Here is a 21,988-nt window from a genome sequence, read left to right on the forward strand (position 1 = left end):
ATAGTTACTTTGCATGCAGTCGGCTTTCGGCCCCAAAAAGTTTGGACCCCTCCTCCCCCGGCTGAGAGATTATTAGCATTAATGGCACATTTTAGAACCGTCTATATTACTTTAATGAACAAAGGTAAATAATCGATGTTTGGACATTTGTCCAACGTTGTTTGACTCGCCCACGTTCTGATCGCGACGCATCGGGGAATTGATCATTTCCCCCACCCTCTGTCGCTCGTTCCGGATCTTCTAGCACACACAAGGAGGTGACACAGGGTCATGCTGCTTGTACATCTGCTTGGACATCCTTGTACATCTGCTAGGTCCTCGACACAGGCGGGGGTTCAAGTCCCCCGCGGCGAAAAAACACCAGACTGCCGGTGGAGAGAGCAGCTTGCCGGGGTCTCCGGCGAGGAGCAGTGAGGTCACTCACTGGAAGCGTCGTCTCACTTCAGTCCTCACTGCAATCTGTCACGGACTCCATGCTTCTCATGTGTGAGCTCGCAGGGAGGAAGTGAGACAAGGAGTGCGGAATTTGAATAAAAAACCCCCGAGGCGGAGAGCGAGGGAGGGGAGCGCTCACAAGGCCCCGCTCCGGTATTCCGCCGAGGACCGGGGGGGAGGGGGTTTGGGGAGTGCCGAGCTCCACCGGAGCAGATTTAGGCGACATGTCACTCGCATTCACGCCGCAATTGCCTGTGCCGAGCTTCAAAGAAGCTGAGAACTACAATCTCAGTCTGAAGGTCTCGTCACCCGGGACACACACACACACACACACACACACACACTTACACACACGCACACAAAAGAAGAAAAAGAGGTGATGAAATAGCAAAGGAGAACTCGGGAGTGCAGAAGTAGAAGCGAAGAAAAGAGCAATTTATGCTGGGGGTGTTTAGATTTAGAAGCCAGCGCGACTGCCGAGACACTTCTGCAAACATGTAGCGAGCAGGTCGCCATGACGACCATGACGGCTGCCTTCATCCAAGGTGCTGCTTGACGTCCACGCAGCGCTCAGGCTGCTGGAGAACAACACACACCTGTGTGTGTGTGTGTGTGTGTGTGTGTGTGTGTGTGTGTGTGTGTGTGTGTGTGTGTGTGTGTGTGTGTGTGTGTGTGTGTACACGCCTGCAGGGGTTTTATTCATGTGAAGGACCTTGCACCAAAGTCTTACATGCATTGCAAACGGTAAAAAAATATGGATCCATCATGGAGTGTCCAAACATACATTTTAGAATTAACCACGATTTTTTTTATTTCAAAATATTGTTGTGGAGGTTGCCCTCCTGGGGGTTCTTCAGACCACCGGCATGAGAGTCTGTTTCAGGGGTACAATATTGTTTTATTGTTATGAAATGTCCAAGGCTGCTTTTCAGCAATTGTCCTTTTCTCTCTCGCTCTCGCTCTCACGCCAGCTCCCCTCCAGCTCCAACTCCGCCTCTCCGCCTGGCTGCTGCTTATAACAGAGCGACAGGTGATTAGATAACAAGGCCCAGGTGGGCCATCTGCTCACCTGTCGCTGATTTCGAGGCCACCCCGCTTCGCTGCAGGCCCGCAGGCCACGCCCCCCTCCACATACCTCCACAGCCAGACGCATGCCGGTAAGCTGTCCGGGCCGCGCCTACTCCCCCCCCACCCTCGTGAGGGAGCGGGAGAGGAAGTCGGTCACGGCCATCTGCACCCCCGGTCTGTGGATCACTCTAAAATTGTAGGGTTGTAAAGCTAGATACCAATAAGTGATCCGCGCATTGGCATCTTTTATGCTGGAGGGGTTTGTGGTTCGAGCAGAGACTGAATGAGCCCCCCAGGCGGTAGTACCGGAGGGCCCCGACCGCCCACCGGATGGCGAGGCACTCCCTCTCCACGGTGCTGTACTCATACTTGCCAACCCTCCCGGATTGTCCGGGAGACTCCCGAAATTCAGCGCCTCTCCCGAAAACCTCCTGGGACAAATTTTCTCCCGAAAATCTCCCGAAATTCAGGCGGAGCTGGAGGCCACGCCCCCTACAGCTCCATGCGGACCTGAGTGACGTGTCGACAGCCTGTTTTCACGTCCGCGTTCCCACGATATAAACAGCGTGCCTGCCCAATCACGTTATAACTGTAGAATGATCGAGGGCGAGTTCTTGGTTTCTTACGTGGGTTTATTGTTAGGCAGTTTCATTAACGTCCTCCCAGCGCGGCAACAACACACAACAACAGCAGTCACGTTTTCGTCTACCGTAAAGCAGTTCGTCTGCCGTAAACAGCAATGTTGTGACACTCTTAAACAGGACAAAACCGCCATCTACTGTACATGCATATGTGACAATAACATCTACGGCTTTTAGAGAGTGCAGTGCACAACTGCGCACACAACAAGGAGACGAAGCAGAAGAACGAGGAAGATACAGCCGTGGCGACGCCGACGACGAGTAAGATGAAGAAATACGCTTGTAAGTTCCAAGTCGCAGCTGCGGTTGGACCTGGATAGCCTCCGGGAAGAAGTAGTGGACTACCAAGTGCTTGGCAGTGAAGATCTTCCTCAGGAAGCAAAGATTGACCGGTTTTGGGCCATGCTAGGGAGAGATGGAAGATTCCAGACTCTAGTGCATTTGATGAAAGCACTTTTGTGCGTGCCACACAGCAATGCATCATCAGAGAGGGTGTTCAGCATGGTTAGAAAAATAGTGACAGCGAATAGAACAAGGATGGACAATTCAACCCTTAACTCAACAATGAGTAGATGAGTGTTATGTGTGTGTATATGTGTAAATAAATGAACACTGAAATTCAAGTATTTCTCTTATTTATATATATATATATATATATATATATATATATATATATATATATATATATATATATATATATATATATATATATATATATATATAGCTAGAATTCACTGAAAGTCAAGTATTTCTTATATATACAGTATATATGAAATATATGTTGAATTCTAGCTGTAAATATACTCCCCTCTTAACCACGCCCCCGCCCCACCCCCCGACCACGTCCCCCAACCCCCCACCTCCCGAAATCGGAGGTCTCAAGGTTGGCAAGTATGGCTGTACCTCACCTCCCGGTCAGAGAGCTTCAGGCTGATGTAGAGGATGGGGCGGTCGACGCCCTCCACCTGCTGGGCCAAAACAGCACCCAGTCCTCTGCCTGACGCGTCAGCCTGCAGACAAAACGGGAGAGATAAATCAGGCATGTGCAGGACCGGCTCCTCACAGAGGGCCTTTTTAACCCTCTCAAACGCCTACTGGCACTGTTCCGTCCACTGGACCAGATCTGGTGCACCCTTTCGGGTGAGGTCAGTTAGTGGGCTGGTCATGTCCGCAAACCGGGGGATAAACCTCCGGAGTAACCCGCCAGACCCAAAAACTGCCTCACCTCTTTTTTCGTCTTGGGGTTTGGGCAGGCCGCAATTACCGCTGTTTTGTCTACCTGCGGGCGCACCTGCCGTCCTCCCAAGTGGTACCCCAAATACTGTACTTCCCTCCGGCCAACTGCACACTTTGCCAGGTTGGGGGTGAGCCCTGCCTGCCTCAGAGACTCGAGCACTGCCCCCACCCGCCGCATGTGTTCTTCCTAGCCGCTACCCTGGATGATGACAGCGTGAAGGCGCAGCACCTGGTCCATGGGGCGCTGGAACGTGGCGAGCACACCGAACAAGCCAAATGGAAGTGTCACAAATTGGTATAAACCTTCCGGAGTGGAAAAGGCCGTTTTTTTCTTGGACTCTGGTGACAAGGGAATCTGTCAGTAGCCCTTGGTCAAATCCTGTGTCGTAAAAAAACGAGCAGTGCCCAGCCGATCCAGGAGCTCGTCGACCCGGGGCATTGGGTACACGTCAAAACGTGATACCTCATTAACCTTGCGGTAAACCACACAAAACTGCACAGACCCATCCTTCTTCCCTACTAGAACGATGGGGCTGCACCACGCACTGTAGGATTCTTCTATTACCCCTAACCTCTCGCTAGCCAAGCTAACTTCCTGCTCGCCTGGCTACATTCTTTAGCCTGGCTAATTTCCTGTTAGCCTAGCTAACTTCCTGCTTGCCTAGCTAAATTCCTGCTGTCCTGGCTAACTTCCTTAGCCTGGCCAACTTCCTGTTCGCCTGGCTAAAATTCTGCTCGCCTGGGTAACATCCTGCTCGCCTTACTAACTTCCTGCTCGCCTGGCTAAATTCTTTAGCCTGGCTAACTTCCTGCTCACCTGGCTAAATTCCTGCTCGCCTGGCTAAATTCCTGTTAGCCTGGCCAACTTCCTGCTCGCCTGGGTTATTTCTTGCTAGCCAGGCTAACTTCCTGCTAACCAAGCTAACTTCCTGCTCACCTGATAAACTTCTTGCTCACCATACTAACTTCTTGTTAGCCTGGCTAACTTCCTGCTAGCCTGGCTAACTTCCTGCTTGCCTGGCTAACTTCCTGCTAACCAAGCTAACTTCCTGCTCGCCTGGCCAAATTCCTGCTCACCTGGCTAACTTCCTGCTCGCCTGACTAACTTCCTGCACGCCTGGCTAACTTCCTGCTCGCCTGACTAACTTCCTGCTCGCCTGGCTAACTTCCCGCTCGCCTGACTAACTTCCTTAGCCTGGTTAACTTCCTGCTCGCCTGGCTAACTTTCTTAGCCTGGCTATCTTCCTGCTCGCCTGGCTGAATTCCTGCTCACCTGGCTAACTTCCTTAGCCTTGCTAAATTCCTGCTAGCCTGGCTAACTACCTTAGCCTGGCTGAATTCCTGCTAGCCTAGCTGAATTCCTGCTAGCCTGGCTAACTTCCTGCTCGCCCGGCTAACTTCCTGCTCACCTGGCTAACTTCCTGCTCGCCTGGCTAACTTCCTGCTCGCCCGGCTAACTTCCTGCTCACCTGGCTAACTTCCTGCTCGCCTGGCTAACTTCCTGCTCGCCTGGCTAACTTCCTGCTCACCTGGCTAACTTCTTGCTAGCCTGGCTAAATTCTTTAGCCTGGCTTATTTCCTGTTAGCCTAGCTAACTTCCTGCTCGCCTGGCTAAATTCTTTAGCCTGGCTAATTTCCTGTTAGCCTGGCCAACTTCCTGCTCGCCTGGCTAAATTCCTGCTCACCTGGCTAACTTCCTGCTCGCCTGGCTAAATTCTTTAGCCCGGCTAATTTCCTGTTAGCCTGGCTAACTTCCTGCTCGCCTGACTAACTTCCTGCTCACCTGGCTAAATTCCTGCTCGCCTGGCTAACTTCCTGCTCGCCTGGCTAAATTCCTGCTCACCTGGCTAACTTCCTGCTCGCCTGACTAAATTCCTGCTCACCTGGCTAACTTCCTGCTTGCCTGACTAACTTCCTGCTCGCCTGACTAACTTCCTGCTCGCCTGGCTAACTTCCTGCTCGCCTGGCTAACTTACCGCTTGCCTGACTAACTTCCTGCTCGCCTGACTAACTTCCTGCTCGCCTGGCTAACTTCCTGCTCGCCTGGCTAACTTACTGCTTGCCTGGGTAACTTCCTGCTCACCTGGCTAACTTTTTGCTAGCCTGGCTATCTTCCTGTTAACCTGGTTAACTTCCTGTTAGCCTGGCTGTCTCCTTGCTAGCCTGGCCTGACTTCCGTTTTGTTGCATAAAACTAGCATCGTTTCTCCCATGCACCTGTTTTTGGGGGCTTGTCTGTGCTTTCAGCCTTTACAGAACATTTTCAGATGCGTGTGTTTTCATGGCATGTTTCTGGACGTTTTACCACGCTGCTTTGATTTCTTTGTAAGTGACAAGATGGCATCATTATTAGCAAAGATAGAAACGCCGTGATTAGTCAGGATTTAAATCATTTACCAGTTATCGTTAGCGGGCGTGTAAATGACGATCTATTATGAATGGCGCGTGTTGTAAATGCATGACTGCATCATTTATAGGTCATTTATAAATGAATTTTTGCCCCCCTTCCTTGAATCCAACATCCTCTTAAGTCACTCCCCCGGCAGCTTCTCCGTGTTTGTTTTAACTTGTTTTTTTGGAACAAGTGCCCAACAAATTAAAGTGATCCTCCTACGCCGGCAGACGCCGCATACATTTGTAAAAAAATGACTCATAATCAGAAGCAGAACCGTCTCGCTTTTCAAGTTTCCGCTTCCTGTTTTCCCCCTCATGCTTCAATGTTGTCCAACGCCTTCCTTATCCAGAGCTCTCTTTTAAACACACTTCAATTGGGTAAAGCAGCATTTTAATTTTACTTTTTTAGTCAAACTTGAATTTAATTTAATGCATTTTTCGGGGAAATACATTGTTTTTAATAATGCACAAACCCCGTTTCCATATGAGTTGGGAAATTGTGTTAGATGTAAATATAAACGGAATACAATGATTTGCAAATCATTTTCAAAGACAACATATTTGATGTTCAAACTGATAAACATTTTTTTTTTTTGCAAATATTCATTAACTTTAGAATTTGATGCCAGCAACACGTGACAAAGAAGTTGGGAAAGGTGGCAATAAATACTGATAAAGTTGAGGAATGCTCATCAAACACTTATTTGGAACATCCCACGGGTGAACAGGCAAATTGGGAACAGGTGGGTGCCATGATTGGGTATAAAAGTAGATTCCATGAAATGCTCAGTCATTCACAAACAAGGACGGGGCGAGGGTCACCACTTTGTCAACAAATGCGTGAGCAAATTGTTGAACAGTTTAAGAAAAACCTTTCTCAAGCAGCTATTGCAAGGAATTTAGGGATTTCACCATCTACGGTCCGTAATATCATCAAAGGGTTCAGAGAATCTGGAGAAATCACTGCACGTAAGCAGTTAAGCCCGTGACCTTCGATCCCTCAGGCTGTACTGCATCAACAAGTGACATCAGTGTGTAAAGGATATCACCACATGGGCTCAGGAACACTTCAAAAACCCACTGTCAATAACTACGGTTTGTCACTACATCTGTAAGTGCAAGTTAAAACTCTCCTATGCAAGGCGAAAACCGTTTATCAACAACACCCAGAAACGCCGTCGGCTTCGCTGGGCCTGAGCTCATCTAAGATGGACTGATACAAAGTGGAAAAGTGTTCTGTGGTCTGACGAGTCCACATTTCAAATTGCTTTTGGAAACTGTGGACGTCGTGTCCTCCGGACCAAAGAGGAATAGAACCATCCGGATTGTTACAGGCGCAAAGTTGAAAAGCCAGCATCTGTGATGGTATGGGGGTGTATTAGTGCCCAAGACATGGGTAACTTACACATCTGTGAAGGCACCATTAATGCTGAAAGGTACATACAGGTTTTGAAGCAACATATGTTGCCATCCAAGCAACGTTACCATGGACGCCCCTGCTTATTCCAGCAAGACAATGCCAAGCCACGTGTTACATCAACGTGGCTTCATAGTAAAAGAGTGCGGGTACTAGACTGGCCTGCCTGTAGTCCAGACCTGTCTCCCATTGAAAATGTGTGGTGCATTATGAAGCCTAAAATACCAAAACGGAGACCCCCGGACTGTTGAACAACTTAAGCTGTACATCAAACAAGAATGGGAAAGAATTCCACCTGAGAAGCTTAAAAAATGTGTCTCCTCAGTTCCCAAACGTTTACTGAGTGTTGTTAAAAGGGAAGGCCATGTAACACAGTGGTAAAAATGCCCCCGTGACAGCTTTTTTGCAATGTGTTGCTGCCATTAAATTAAGTTAATGATTGTTTGCAAAAAAAATGAAGTTTCTCAGTTTGAACATTAAATATTGTATTCTGTTTTTATTTACCATTTACACAACGTACCAACTTCACTGGTTTTGGGGTATGTACAAACTTGGGAAGCTTCAAAGATAGTTTGTGTCTTCACTCTCCTTAAACATTGCCTATATTTTCCAGGGGTTCAGACAACCTTTTTGTCTGGACTCCCTAACCCGTGAGACCTGTAACACGTGCAGAAATACTAATCACCTAACTTGTCTCCCACAGACAAGTTCCTGGGTGGTCAAGTCCACAGCTACGGCCAGCTCCTCTCCATCACCTTCACCTCCGAGACCCGGGGGCTGCTTCCCGACCGCCTCACCTTGATGCTGGAGGGCGCCGGAATCGCGCTCGCCGCCGACCTTTCACCCGGGACGGTGCACGAGGGCTCGCGGCCGCCACGCAGCTCCTTCGTGGTCAGGTATGACGGGCGTGCTTTGTCCCCCCCCGCCCCCGCTCCTTCCAATATTCCCATACCCTGCAAAGCCACCTGTGTGTGTTTTATGTTCTCCCACACACTCCCCGCGAGGCCGTCGGCGCCTTGAATGTAATGATGAACCCCGCGGGTGCGTCGCATTTTCATTTAATTTCCGCATCATCTTCCGCATTCAACAGATGGCCTCGTCCAAATAAAACCGTGCTCGGAATGCCAATAAATCAGCGACAAAAGAAACCCCAAAAAAGTGAAGAAAGCCAATAATCCGCTCAAATGATGCAACCTTAGTCCGACGGTGAGCGGCGAATATGGATAGAATGTGATCCGTTGCAAATAGAGCCCGAATCCGAGTGAGGGGAATATGAATCTGTGCATATAGCGAAAGGTCAAACCGCCATTATGCTGCGGGAAAGTGGAGGATGAGAATTGGGAATGATGACCGGTGCAATGCATGCAAAAAAAATCATGCTGCATGATGATTACAGAGTCTGTCCTCGCCAGTCTCTGCACGCCTGGACGCTAAAAAAAAAAAAATATGGAGTGGGTCGAGCCGAGAAGTCCAACAATGTGCTGACGTGATACGGGGAAGAGGAACGCCGATAACAATTTCGAGCCTAACGGATGAATGATACATGACCTATCACATAGTCAGTGAGTGAATAAGCTGTCTGTGTGAACTGTTAGGAGGTTGGGAGAGTGGCCGTGCCAGCAACCTGAGGGTTCCCGGTTCGATCCCCGCCTCCCGCCGACCTGGTCACGTCCGTTGTGTCCTCGAGCAAGACACTTCACCCTTGCTCCTGATGGGTGGTGGTTAGCGCCTTGCATGGCAGCTCCCGCCGTCAGTGTGTGAATGTCATACTTGCCAACCTTGAGACCTACAAATTCGGGGGGGAAGGGGGGTGTATATTGTAGCATCCCGGAAGAGTTAGTGCTGCAAGGGGTTCTGAGTATTTGTCCTGTTGTGTTTATGTTGTGTTACGGTGCGGATCTTCTCCCGAAATGTGTTTGTCATTCTTGTTTGGTGTGGGTTCACAGTGTGGCGCATATTTGTAACAGTGTTAAAGTTGTTTATACGGCCACCCTCGGTGTGACCTGTATGGCTGTTGACCAAGTATGCCTTGCATTCACTTATGTGTGTGTAAAAGCCGCATATATTACGTGAACGCTCTCCCTGACCACCTGAGGGCACCACAGACTGTGGATGCTTTTAAAAAAGGCTTAAAAACCTTTCTTTTTAAAAAAGCCTTTTTTTTTTAGATATATGCATACTAGTTTTAGCTATTTGGCTGTTCTAGTTTTTATTCTGTATTTATTTTTTATTATCTTTTTATTTTTATTCGTTTTAATACACTGTAGCACTTTGAGGTTGTTTACTCAATGTCAAGTGCTTTTTACAAATAAAATCTATTATTATTATTATTATTATTGTGACTGGGCCGGCACGCTGTTAGTATGTGGTTTGGTGGTCGCGGGGGGTGTATATTGTAGAGTCCCGGAAGAGTTAGTGCTGCAAGGGGTTCTGGTTAATTGTTCTGTTGTGTTACGGTGCGGATGTTCTCCTGAAATGTGTTTGTCATTCTTGTTTGGTGTGGGTTCACAGTGTGGCGCATATTTGTAACAGTGTTAAAGTTGTTTATACGGCCACCCTCAGTGTGACCTGTATGGCTATTGATCAAGTTTGCGTTGCATTCACTTATGTGTGTGTAAAAGCCGCATATATTACGTGAACGCTCTCCCTGACCACCTGAGGGCACCACAGACTGTGGATGCTTTTAAAAAAGTATTTATTTTTTATTATATTTTTTATTTTTATTCGTTTTAATACACTGTAGCACTTTGAGGTTGTTTACTCAATGTAAAGTGCTTTTTACAAATAAAATCTATTATTATTATCATTATTGTGACTGGGCCGGCACACTGTTAGTATGTAGGAAAAGCAGACGTGACGACATGTTGTAGAGGAACGCTAAAGGCAGTGCCTTTAAGGCACGCCCCCAATTTTGTTGTCCGAGTGGAAATCGGGAGAAATTCGGGAGGGGCACTGAAATTTGGGAGTCTCCCGGGAAAATCGGGAGGGTTGACAAGTATGGTTGGGAAGGGGGGGGGGTTGATTTGGTGTTAGCAGGGGGATGTATATTGTAGCATCCCCGAAGAGTTAGTGCTGCAAGGGGTTCTGGGTATTTGTCCTGTTGTGTTTATGTTGTGTTACGGTGCGGATGTTTTCCCGAAATGTGTTTGTCATTCTTGTTTGGCGTGGGTTCACAATGTGGCGCATATTTGTAAAAGTGTTAAAGTTGTTTATACGGCCACTCTCAGTGTGACCTGTATGGCTGTTGACCAAGTATGCCTTGCATTTACTTATGTGTGTGTAAAAGCCGCATATATACCTACTCAATGGCCTGGTGGTTAGAGTGTCCGCCCTGAGATCGGTAGATCGTGAGTTCAAACCCCGGCCGAGTCATACCAAAGACTATACAAATGGGACCCATTACCTCCCCGCTTGGCACTCAGCATCAAGGGTTGGAATTGGGGGTTAAATCACCAAAAATGATTCCCGGGCGTGGCCACCGCTACTGCTCACTGCTCCCCTCACCTCCCAGGGGGTGATCAAGGGTGATGGGTGAAATGCAGAGAATAATTTCGCCACACCTAGTGTGTGTGTGACAATCATTGGTACTTTAACTTTAACTTTCTATTATGTCAACGCTCTCCCTGACCACCTGAGGGCACCACAGACTGTGGATGCTTTTAAAAGAAAAGCGCTATACAAGTATAACCCATCAATAATCACCAAGATAGTACTCAGGAGTTTCGATTCCATGCTATAGTCATTTGTGGAGAAAACCACCGCAGACAAAACACAGAAAACTTCTAGCACAAAAACAAAATTTATTTTTATTTTTTTATTTATTTTTATTAAATCAACATAGAAAAAACACAAGATACACTTTCAACTAGTGCATAGGGATGATGTTTGATAAGAAATTATCGAGTTCGAGCCCATTATCGAATCCTCTTATCGAACCGATTCCTTATCGATTCTCTTATCGAATCCAGATAGGTTGTTGTATATGGGAAAAAAACACAATATTTGGTTTAACAAAAACTCACTTTTATTTTATAAGAAACAAATAAAATAAGTAAATAAATATTGACTGTTACCCCCGTAAAAAAATAAAATAAATAAATATTGACTGTTGTTACTGTTGAGACTATGTCTCCCGGCTGGCCTGGGAACGCCTCGGGATCCCCCGGGAAGAGCTGGACGAAGTGGCTGGGGAGAGGAAAGTCTGGGCTTCTCTGCTTAGGCTGCTGCCCCCGCGACCCGACCTCGGATAAGCGGAAGAAGATGGATGGATGGATGGATGGACTGTTGTTACCCAAAGTATATTAAGTTGGATTTTTCAGAAAAACAAAAAAAATACAGTAACACAAAAACAACCTGTCTCTGTGATCACTATAGGCGAATAGCCATGCCTTGAGGCGTTTTTTCCGGTCCATTATTTTTGCTGCTTGTGTGACATCACAGGAAATTACGTAGCTCATTTCCTGTGATGTCCCACAGGGCATTTCTTGTGGGACGGGATTCGTTCCCAGGGATTCGAATAAAGAACCAACTCTTTTTCTTTACTATAGTGGCCTCGATAACGGGAACCGGTTCTCAAAAAGGGATTAGAGTCCATGGAATCGGTTCTTTTCTTATCGATCAACCGGGAGAACCAGTTTCGAACATCATCCCTACTAGTGCATCAACCCAAAAAACCTCCCTCCCCCATTCACACTCATCCACACCCACTCACACAAAAAAATCGAAACATTTCTACTAATATTTTCAATCAATCAATCAATCAATGTTTATTTATATAGCCCTAAATCACAAGTGTCTCAAAGGGCTGCACAAGCCACAACGACATCCTCGGTACAGAGCCCACATAAGGGCAAGGAAAAACTCACAACCCAGTGGGACGTCGATGTGAGTGACTAAGAGAAACCTTGGTGTGTAATGTTCTATATTTTCAATGGAACATTAAAAGTTTTGGTGTTGTTTACTGGCGTCATATTGCAGTTTACACGTATATCTTATGTATGACTGCCATCTACTGGTCACACTTATCATTACACCGCATACCGAATTAAATTGCTTCAAGGTAGGTAAGCACAACCAGAATTATGCCGTACATTAGGCGCATCGGGTTATAAGGCACACTGACAAGTTTTGAGGGGGAAAAAATGATTTTAAGTGCGCCTTATAGTCCGGAAAATACAGTATATATATATATTTTACATTCTACTTTAATTACATTATGGAATCAACAACCCCCTGGCGCTGTGTTGCACTATTTTTGTACTTGTTTTAATTGTCCTTGTTCATATCTTTATGTTTGCAAATGTTGAACTTTATAAATAAAGGTATATGGAAAAAAATTTAAGCGCCCCCCAGTGTTTGGGAGGCACACTGTGTATGACCCATAGTTGCGGAAGAGAGTGTGCATGGACACTTGGACTTCACACACAGATGTGAGAATACAAAAAAAAAAAACTATTTGAGGAATCAGACTAATTTAGTGCATGGAAACGTAATGATTGTATCCATTAAACCAGTGGTTCTCAACCTTTTTTCAGTGATGTGTGAAAATGTTTTTAATTGAAGTACCCCCTAATCAGAGCAAAGTATTTTTGGTTGAAAAAAAGAGCTAAAGAAGTAAAACATGGCACTATGTCATCAGTTTCTGATTTATTAAATTGTATAACAGTGCAAAATATTGCTCATTTGTAGTGGTCTTTCTTGGACTATTTGGAAAAAAAGATAGGTTTTTATTTATATTTATAAAGAATTTTTTAATATTTAAAAAAAATCTCACGTACCCCTTGGCACACCTTCAAGTACCCACAGGGGTACGCGTACCCCCATTTGAGAACCACTGCATTAAACCATATACAATCGTATTTACAATCCGCAACAAATGTAAAAACAAAGTCTAAACATAACAATAATAATAATAATAATAATAGATTTTATTTGTAAACAACCTCAAAGTGCTAGTGTATTAAAACAATAAAAAAATAAAAAGATAATAAAAAATAAATAAAAATAGAAACTAGAACAGCCAAATAGCTAGAACTAGTATGCATATATCTAAAAAAAGTTGTTTTTATTTTTTTTTAAAGAAGGGTTTTTAAGCCTTTTTTTAAAAGCATCCACAGTCTGTGGTGCCCTCAAGTGGTCAGGGAGAGCGTTCCACAGGCTGGAAAGCCCGGTCTCCCATTGTACATCACAAAATGCCACAAATTCAGTCAGCCATCTTGAATATTCCGCCCCGAATACCTTGCGCGACCCGAGGGTCCCTGGTTCAATCCCCACCTAGTACCAACCTCGTCATGTCCGTTGTGTCCTGAGCAAGACACTTCACCCTTGCTCCTGATGGGTGCTGGTTAGCGCCTTGCATGGCAGCTCCCTCCATCAGTGTGTGAATGTGTGTGTGAATGGGTAAATGTGGAAGTAGTGTCAAAGCGCTTTGAGTACCTTGAAGGTAGAAAAGCGCTATACAAGTACAACCCATTTATCATTTATTTCAAAACCATTTTGCCAATAGGGAAAACTGAAATAGTCAAAAAACTGCGGCCATTGGGCATGTTTTATCGACATTTCAACGTTCTTCACTGTCATAAAAACACCTAAGGTCAAACTAAAACTGAAACAAACTAGGTGCAGGTGTTTGAAGGAAGGCAAATAAATAAACAAAAACAAAAAAAAAGTATTGGATGTCGACTACATGGCCTAACTGTATTATTTGCTCAGTTTCCAGTTCCATTTGCCGTTCTATGTTTATCGTCACGCATTTAATCTTCGCCCAGAGTGGCGCTCTTCTGTCGTGATCACGTCATGAAAAGAAAGACATCACAGAAAAGAGACCCACTCGCATGGGGAGTGGGTCCTTTGGATGGGGGCTATACAAAGCGTGGCCCCGCAGCTCTATTTCTGTGGCCTGCGGCATATGCTAAAAATACATTTACATTAACAAACACAACAGCATAACCGGAGGAAAAAAAGAGCAAAGAGACGTAATGCAGGGGGGAAATTTGGAAATGTTGATAGTAATAAAATAAAACAGACATGATGGCTTTTTATTGTGTTGTAAATGTACTGCATGATAGATAATGTACTAGATGTGTAAACCCAAAAACAGTTGTGTAAATGGTAAATAAAAACAGAATACAATGATTTGCAAATCCTTTTCAACTTATATTCAATTGAATAGACTGCAAAGACAAGATATTTAATGTTCCAACTGAAAAATATTTACAAATAATACGTAAGCGATGATATTACGGACCTTGGATTCCTCAGGCGTCAAAAAGCGACATCAGTCTGTAAAGGATATCACCACATGGGCTCAGGAACACTTCAGAAAACCACTGTCAGTAACTACAGTTTGTCGCTACGTCTGTAAGTGCAAGTTAAAACTCTACTATGCAACACGAAAGCCATGTATCAACAACACCCGGAAACGCCGCCGGCTTCGCTGGGCCCGAGCTCATCCAAAATGGACTTATGCAAAGTGGGAAAGTGTTCTGTGGTCTGACGAGTCCACATTTTCAAATTTTTTTGGGAAACTGTGGACGTCGTGTCCTCCGGACCAAAGAGGAAAAGAACCATCCGGATTGTTCTGGCGCAAAGTTGAAAAGCCAACATCTGTGATGGTATGGGGGTGTATTAGTATTAAATTACACATCTGTGAAGGCACCATTAATGCTGAAAGGTACATGCAGGGACGCCCCTGCTTATTATAATAGCAAAACAATGCCAAACCTCGTGTTACAACAGTGCGGCTTTGGTAAAAGAGTGCGGGTACTAGACTGGCCTGCCTGTAGTCCAGACCTGTCTCCCATTGGAAATGTGTGGCGCATTATGAAGTGTCAAATACCCCAATGGAGACAGTCCGTCGCTACATCTGTTAGTGCAAGTTAAAACTCTACTATGCAACACAAATGCCATTTATCAACAACACCCAGAAACACCCGCCGGCTTCGCTGGGCCCGAGCTCATCCAAGATGGACTTATGCGAAGTGGAAAAGTGTTCTGTGGTCTGACGAGTCCACATTTTCAAATTGTTTTTGGAAATTGTGGACGTTGTGTCTTTTGAAACAAAGAGAAAAAAGAACCATCCGGACTGTTATAGGCGCAAAGTTGAAAAGCCAGCATGTGTGATGGTATGGGGGTGTATTAGTGCCCAAGGCATGGGTAACTTACACATCCGTGAAGGCTCCATTAATGCTGAAAAGTGCATGCAGGGACGCCCCTGCTTATTATAGCAAGACAATGCCAAACCTCGTGTTACAACAGCGCAGCTTTGGTAAAAGAGTGTGGGTACTAGACTGGCCTGCCTGTAGTCCAGACCTGTCTCCCATTGAAAATGTGTGGCACATTATGAAGTGTAAAATACCCCAACGGAGACAGTCCGTCGCTACATCTGTAAGTGCATGTTAAAACTCTAGTATGCAACACGAAAGCCATTCATCAACAACACCCGGAAACGCCTGCCGGCTTCGCTGGGCCCGAGCTCATCCAAGATGGACTTACGCAAAGTGGAAAAGTGTTCTGTGGTCTGACGAGTCCACATTTTCAAATTGTTTTTGGAAATTGTGGACGTCGTGGTTTTTGAAACAAAGAGAAAAAGAACCATCCGGACTGTTGTAGACGCAAAGTTGAAAAGCCAGCATCTGTGATGGTATGGGGGTGTATTAGTGCCCAAGACATGGGTAACTGTGAAGGCACCATTTATGCTGAAAGGTACATGCAGGTTTTGGAGCAACAAATGTTGTCCAGGATGGACGCCCCTGCTTATTTCAGCAAGACGATGCCAAGCCACGTGTTACAACAGTGCGGCTTTGGTAAAAGAGTGCGGGTACTAGACCGGCCTGCCTGGATGACGGTTTGAGGTACTGGTTTTGGGTTTTACGTTTTGGACCATTACCAGGGACCTGGCCCTCATGGTCTTGAGCAAGTCTGTTCTATATATTTCCATGGCTGACTCTGGTAGAAAGTAAAATCCAGGTCTGACAACCTGCTCGGTTCTCGACTTAGTCTTCTACACTCCTCCTCCGGCGACCGCCTGTCACGTCCGTGGAAATCGTGCCAACCGGAGCGGCCCCGTACCGAATCCTTATCGAGAGGCCATCTGTTGCCCGCCACAGTCGTAGGCGGCGTAAGACGTAAGGAAGTGAGCCGGTCCTGGTGAGGCATCGATAAACAACACGCCACACGACGCCGTGACTGACGCCGCCTGAATTTACGGCGGGTAAACATGTTAAGGCATTAAATGCCGGCGTGCTCCCTGGCGGTGCGGGGATCAGTCCGCCATCAGACGGAGGAGGAATAAATTGAGGCGTGAGGATGGGAAACGGAGAGGAGAGATAAGAAGGAGGGATGATTGCTTTTCTGTAAGCGGGCGTGTCTCGCTACACGCTTTGTCCCCACAATCACGCCGCGAGTAATCAGCCGGTCAGCCGGCGACCACGGCCCACTGTTTTGAAACGCCACACAGTACTTGACCAGGTCATGTTGGACCGAGGCCAGCCGGGTGATTGAGTCACGTACCGTAGATGTCGTCTGTCTGGGTAAACATCTGGCGGCTTCTTTGAAGAGGCTGACATATTCCAACTCCAGCTCTTTGTTTGGCTTTTAGCTTAGCTCTGAATTTAGCTTTGATCTGAGCTCAAATTTTAGCACTTAGCTTAGCTCTAAGATGAGCTCTTATCTTAGTTCTTTGCTTAACTTTGACATGAAATATTACTTCAGATCTCAGATTAGCTTGAAGTTTAGCTCTTAGTTTAACATTTATCTGAGCCCTTAACTTAGCTTTTTAGTTTTCTCTTAACTTAGCGCTTTGTCCAGCTGTTAGCTTAACCTAATTCTGAGCTCAAATCTTACCTTAGCTCTTAGCTTAACATTTATCTTAGCCTTTAACTTAGCTTTTAGCTTTCTCTTAACTTAGCGCTTTGCCAAGCTCTTAGTTTAACCTTTTTCTGAGCTCAAATCTTATTTTAGCTTTTAGTTTAGCTCGTAACTTACCTTTTAACTGAGCTCTTAGCTTATCTCTTAGTTTAACTTTTTCCTGAGCTCTTGGATTAGCTTTTAGCTTCGCTCTTCACCAAGCTCTTAGTTTATCTCTTAGCTAACTAGCTTAATCTTTACCTGAACTCAAATTCTTAGTTGTTGTCTTAGTGTTTATCTTAACTTTTACCTCTTAGATTAGCTTTGAGTTTAGCTCTTATTTTAAACTTTAGCTTAGCTCTTAGTTCTTAGATGAGCTCTTTGCTTAACTTTTACCTCAAATATTATTTCAGATCTCAGATTAGCTTTTAGCTTAGCTCTTAGCTTAACATTTATGTTAGCCCTTAACTTAGCTTTTAGATTTCTCTTAACTTAGCGCTTTGTCCAGCTCTTAGCTTCACCTTTTTCTGATCTTAAATCTTATCTTAGCTCTTATCTTAACATTTATGTTAGTCCTTAACTTAGCTTTGAGCTTTCTCTTAATTTAGCGCTTCGTCCAGCTCTTAGCTTAACCTTTTTCTGAGCTCAAATCCTATCTTAGCTCTACGTTTAGCTCTTTACTTAAATTTTAACTGAGCTCTTAGCTTATCTTTTACCTGAGCTTTTAGAATAGCTCTTATCTTAACTATTATCTTAGCCCCTAACTTAGCTTTTAGCGTTCTCTTAACTTAACGCTTCGTCCAGCTCTCAGCTTAACCTTTTTCTGAGATCAAATCTTAACTTAGCTTTTAGTTTAGCTCTTAATTTATCTTTGAACTGAGGTTTTAGAGTAGGTTTTAGCTTAGGTCTGAATTTAGCTCTTATCTTAGCTTTTATTTAAGCTCAAATCTTAGCGCTTAGCTATTAGCTTAGCCTTTACCTGAGCTATTAGCTTAGCTCTTATCTTAGTTATTCACTTAACTTCAGATCTTAGATTAGCTTTTATTTTAGCTCTTAGCTTAACATTTATCTTAGCCCTTAACTTAGCTTTGAGCTTTCTCTTAACTTAGCGCATTGTCCAGCTCTTAGCTTAACCTTTTTCCGAGCTCAAATGTTATTTTAGCTTTTAGTTTAGCTCTTAACTTAACTTTTAATTCAGTGCTTATCTTATCTCTTGGTTTAACTTTTACCTGAACTCTCAGATTAGCTTTTACCTTTGCTCTTCACCAAGCTCTTAGTTTATCTCTTAGCTAACTGGCTCTTAGCTTAACTTTTACCTTATTTGAGCTCTTTGCTTAATCTTTACCTGAGCTCAAATTCTTAGTTCTTGTCTTAGTTTTAATCTTAACTTAAAACCTCTTAGATTAGCTTTTAGTTTAGCTCTTATTTTAAACTTTTGCTTAGCTCTTAGTTCTTAGATGAGCTCTTCGCTTAACTTTTACCTCAAATATTATTTTCGATCTCAGATTAGCTTTTATCTCAGCTCTTAGTTTAACATTTATCTTAGCCCTTAACTTAGCTTTTTAACTTTCTCTTAACTTAGTGCTTTGTCCAGCTCTTAGCTTAACCTTTTTCTGAGCTCAAATCTTATTTTAGCTCTTATCTTAACATTTATCTTAGGCCTACACTTAGCTTTTAGCTTTCTCTTAACTTAGCGCTTTGCCAAAGTCTTATCTTAACCTTTTTCTGAGCTCAAATCTTATTTTAACTTTTAGTTTAGCGCTTTACTTAACTTTTAATTTAGTTTTTAGTTAATCTCTTACCTTAACTATTGCCTGAGCTCTTAGATTAGCTTTTAGCTTCGCTCTTCACCAAGCTCTTAGTTTATCTCTTAGATAACTGGCGCTTAGCTTAACTTTTACCTTATTTGAGCTCTTTGCTTAATCTTTACCTGAGCTCAAATTCTTAGTTCTTGTCTTAGTTTTTATCTTAACTTTAAACCTCTTAGATTAGCTTTTAGTTTAGCTCTTATTTTAAACGTTATCTTAGCGCTTAGTTTTTAGATGAGCTCTTCACTTAACTTTTACCTCAAATATTATTTTCGATCTCAGATTACCTTTTATCTCAGCTCTTAGTTTAACATTTATCTTTGCCCTTAACTTAGCTTTTTAACTTTCTCTTAACTTAGCGCTTTGTCCAGCTCTTAGCTTAACCTTTTTCTGAGTTTAAATCTTATCTTAGCTCTTATCTTAACATTTATCTTAGGCCTACACTTAGCTTTTAGCTTTCTCTTAACTTAGCGCTTTGCCAAAGTCTTATCTTAACCTTTTTCCGAGCTCAAATCTTATTTTAACTTTTAGTTTAGCGCTTTACTTAACTTTTAATTTAGTTGTTAGTTAATCTCTTACCTTAACTTTTGCCTGAGCTCTTAGATTAGCTTTTAGCTTAGCTCTTCACCAAGCTCTTAGTTTATCTCTTAGCTAACTGGCTCTTAGCTTAACTTTTATCTTAACTTTTACCTATTAGATTAGCTTTTAGCTTAGCTCTTAGTTCTTAGATGAGCTCTTCGCTTAACTGTTACCTCAAATATTATTTCAGATCTCAGATTAGCTTTTAGCTTAGCTCTTAGTTTAACATTTATTTTAGCCCTCAACTTAGCTTTCTATTTTATCTCTCAACTTAGCGCTTCGTCCAGCTCTTAGCTTAACCTTTTTCTGAAAAAAATGTGCCTCGGCTCAGAAAAGGTTGAAAACCACTGTTTTATGGCATCCGTCAATCAAAACCAACTGGGTTTGTGCTTGAACAGGTGATACAAACCGGAGCGTGATGCTCCGGGACTAGATCCCATCCGTACAACGCACTTTCTGCCGCATCCTTAAACGTGTGTTTCCGCCCGGGTCTTGATGGTCTCCTTCATCTTTTTGGGGCGGTGATCTCTCGCACTCGGCGGAGAGGGCTTAATTACAGCGCGCCGTGCTTGGCGCTGATTAAAAGGGACAATGGCGCTCCGTGGAGGGAAGCATGGCGGCGAGTTTGTTCACTTTCATGCGCACTCTGCTTATCTCTGTCTGACCAGCTCCATTACCATGGCTTTGAGGCCCACTTTGTAATTGCCTCTCTTCTATTAGCAGGCCCACACTGCACACACACACACACACACACACACACACGGTGTAGTTTACACAGCTGGAAATGTCTGGAAATAAAGCAGGCTTAATGCTGATAAAATAGATGCCTAAGATTTGATTATTTTAAGATGCAAGTTAACCACCAGAGAAGTCGCTTTCTCACGGTGTGACCTTCATAAATGAAGAATGCATTACTTATCTGTTCATAAGAGTCTCCTATTATTTGTATTTTTCTCCGAGATGCCGCCGTTGTGTATTGAAAATGTGTTAGGTTAAAAGGGATTTTAGTCAAACGTACTTGTAGCACGCTGTTTTATGTGGCGAACCGCGCATTTTTGGATGTTTACCCATCGTTCACAATTATTATAAGAGTCAAGAAGACATACATTCAAAACCCAACTTTCAACTTATATTCAATAGACTGCAAAGACAAGATACTTGACGTTCGAACCGGAAAAGTATTACGTAAGCGATGATATTACGGACCTCGGATCCCTCAGGGGGTGCTGTATCGAAAAAAAAACGACATCGGTGTGTAAAGGATATCACCACGTGGGCTCAGGAACACTTAAAAAAAACACTGTCGGTAAACTACAGTTTGTCGCTACGTCTGTAAGTGCAAGTTAAAACTCTACAATGCAACACGAAAGCCATTTATCAACAACACCCGGAAACGCCGCGGGCTTCACTGGGCCCGAGCTCATCCAAGTTGGACTGATGCAACGACAAGATATTTAATATTCGAACTGAGAAACTTCTTTTTTTTTTTTTTTTGCAAATAATCATTAACTTTAATTTAATGGCAGCAACACATTGCAAAAAAGTTAGCACAGGGGCATTTTTACCACTGTGTTACATGGCCTTTCCTTTTAACAACACTCAGTAAACATTTGGGAACTAAGGAGACCAATTTTTGAAGCTTTTCAGTAGGGATGTACGATAATATCGGACTGCCGATATTATCGGGCGATAAATGCTTTAAAAAAATGTAATATCGGAAATTATCGGTATCGGTTTCTAAAAGTAAAATGTATGACTTTTTAAAACGCCGCTGTGTACACGGACGTAGGGAGAAGTACAGAGCGCCAATAAACCTTAAAGTCACTTCCTTTGCGTGCCGGCCCAATCACATAATATCCACGGCTTTTCACACACACAAGTGAATGCCACGCATACTTGGTCAACAGCCATACAGGTCACACTGAGGGTGGCCGTACAAACAACTTTAACACTGTTACAAATATGATGCTAAAGACAGCACTGCTACACCGCTTACAATGGATGTGCTGCCGGGCACAATATTAGTGGAAGAAACGTTTGTGCACCAAAGCATGTTGTCCTTCGGTCTGTGATTTGTAAAAACGTTTGTACCACGAGGCTTTTGTGAATCAAACTTCCACTGTATAGACATCATTCTGCTGAAACTCCGAAGTTTAGTTTGACTTGCATCTTCCGAAAGAAAAAGCTCCATCCTTGAAGGTCCCACTGCATGTTAAAAATAGCACTTGTGAATGTGCCTTTCTACTTCCAACTTGTGATCGGTCTTTGGGAGGGTTGCTGATGCAGCAGCTGTCACGGTGAAGCAGGCACATATCAGATGTGCAGTCTGACTCTACAAGTCATCCTTCAGCCCGTGGCAAAGATCAGTCCCTGGAGATGTGTCCAAGTTGGCACATTTGCATTTTACATGCCTGCCTACACACACACACACACATTCTTGTATTTCTTACGTTCTTGAGACATCCGAAAAAATGCCGACCTCTTTTGGACCACCCTTTATAGATATATAAAGATGTGTATTTACAACATTATTAATATATATATATACTATGCAAATACAAAAAA

The 21,988-nt window shown here is 44.0% G+C and overlaps 1 protein-coding gene across 1 annotated transcript in view; it reads left to right on the forward strand.

The window, feature by feature from the left end:
- Positions 1 to 21,988, forward strand: part of lamc3 (laminin, gamma 3) — a 318,369-nt gene that overhangs the window by 191,903 nt on the left and 104,478 nt on the right. Inside the window, exon 10 of the mRNA XM_061966493.1 lies at positions 7,894 to 8,086. Within this exon, the coding sequence (XP_061822477.1) occupies positions 7,894 to 8,086 (193 nt within the window). The remainder of the gene's footprint in view (positions 1 to 7,893; positions 8,087 to 21,988) is intronic.

This window comes from Nerophis lumbriciformis, linkage group LG11 (assembly GCF_033978685.3).
Source record: "Nerophis lumbriciformis linkage group LG11, RoL_Nlum_v2.1, whole genome shotgun sequence".
Lineage (NCBI taxonomy): Eukaryota > Metazoa > Chordata > Actinopteri > Syngnathiformes > Syngnathidae > Nerophis > Nerophis lumbriciformis.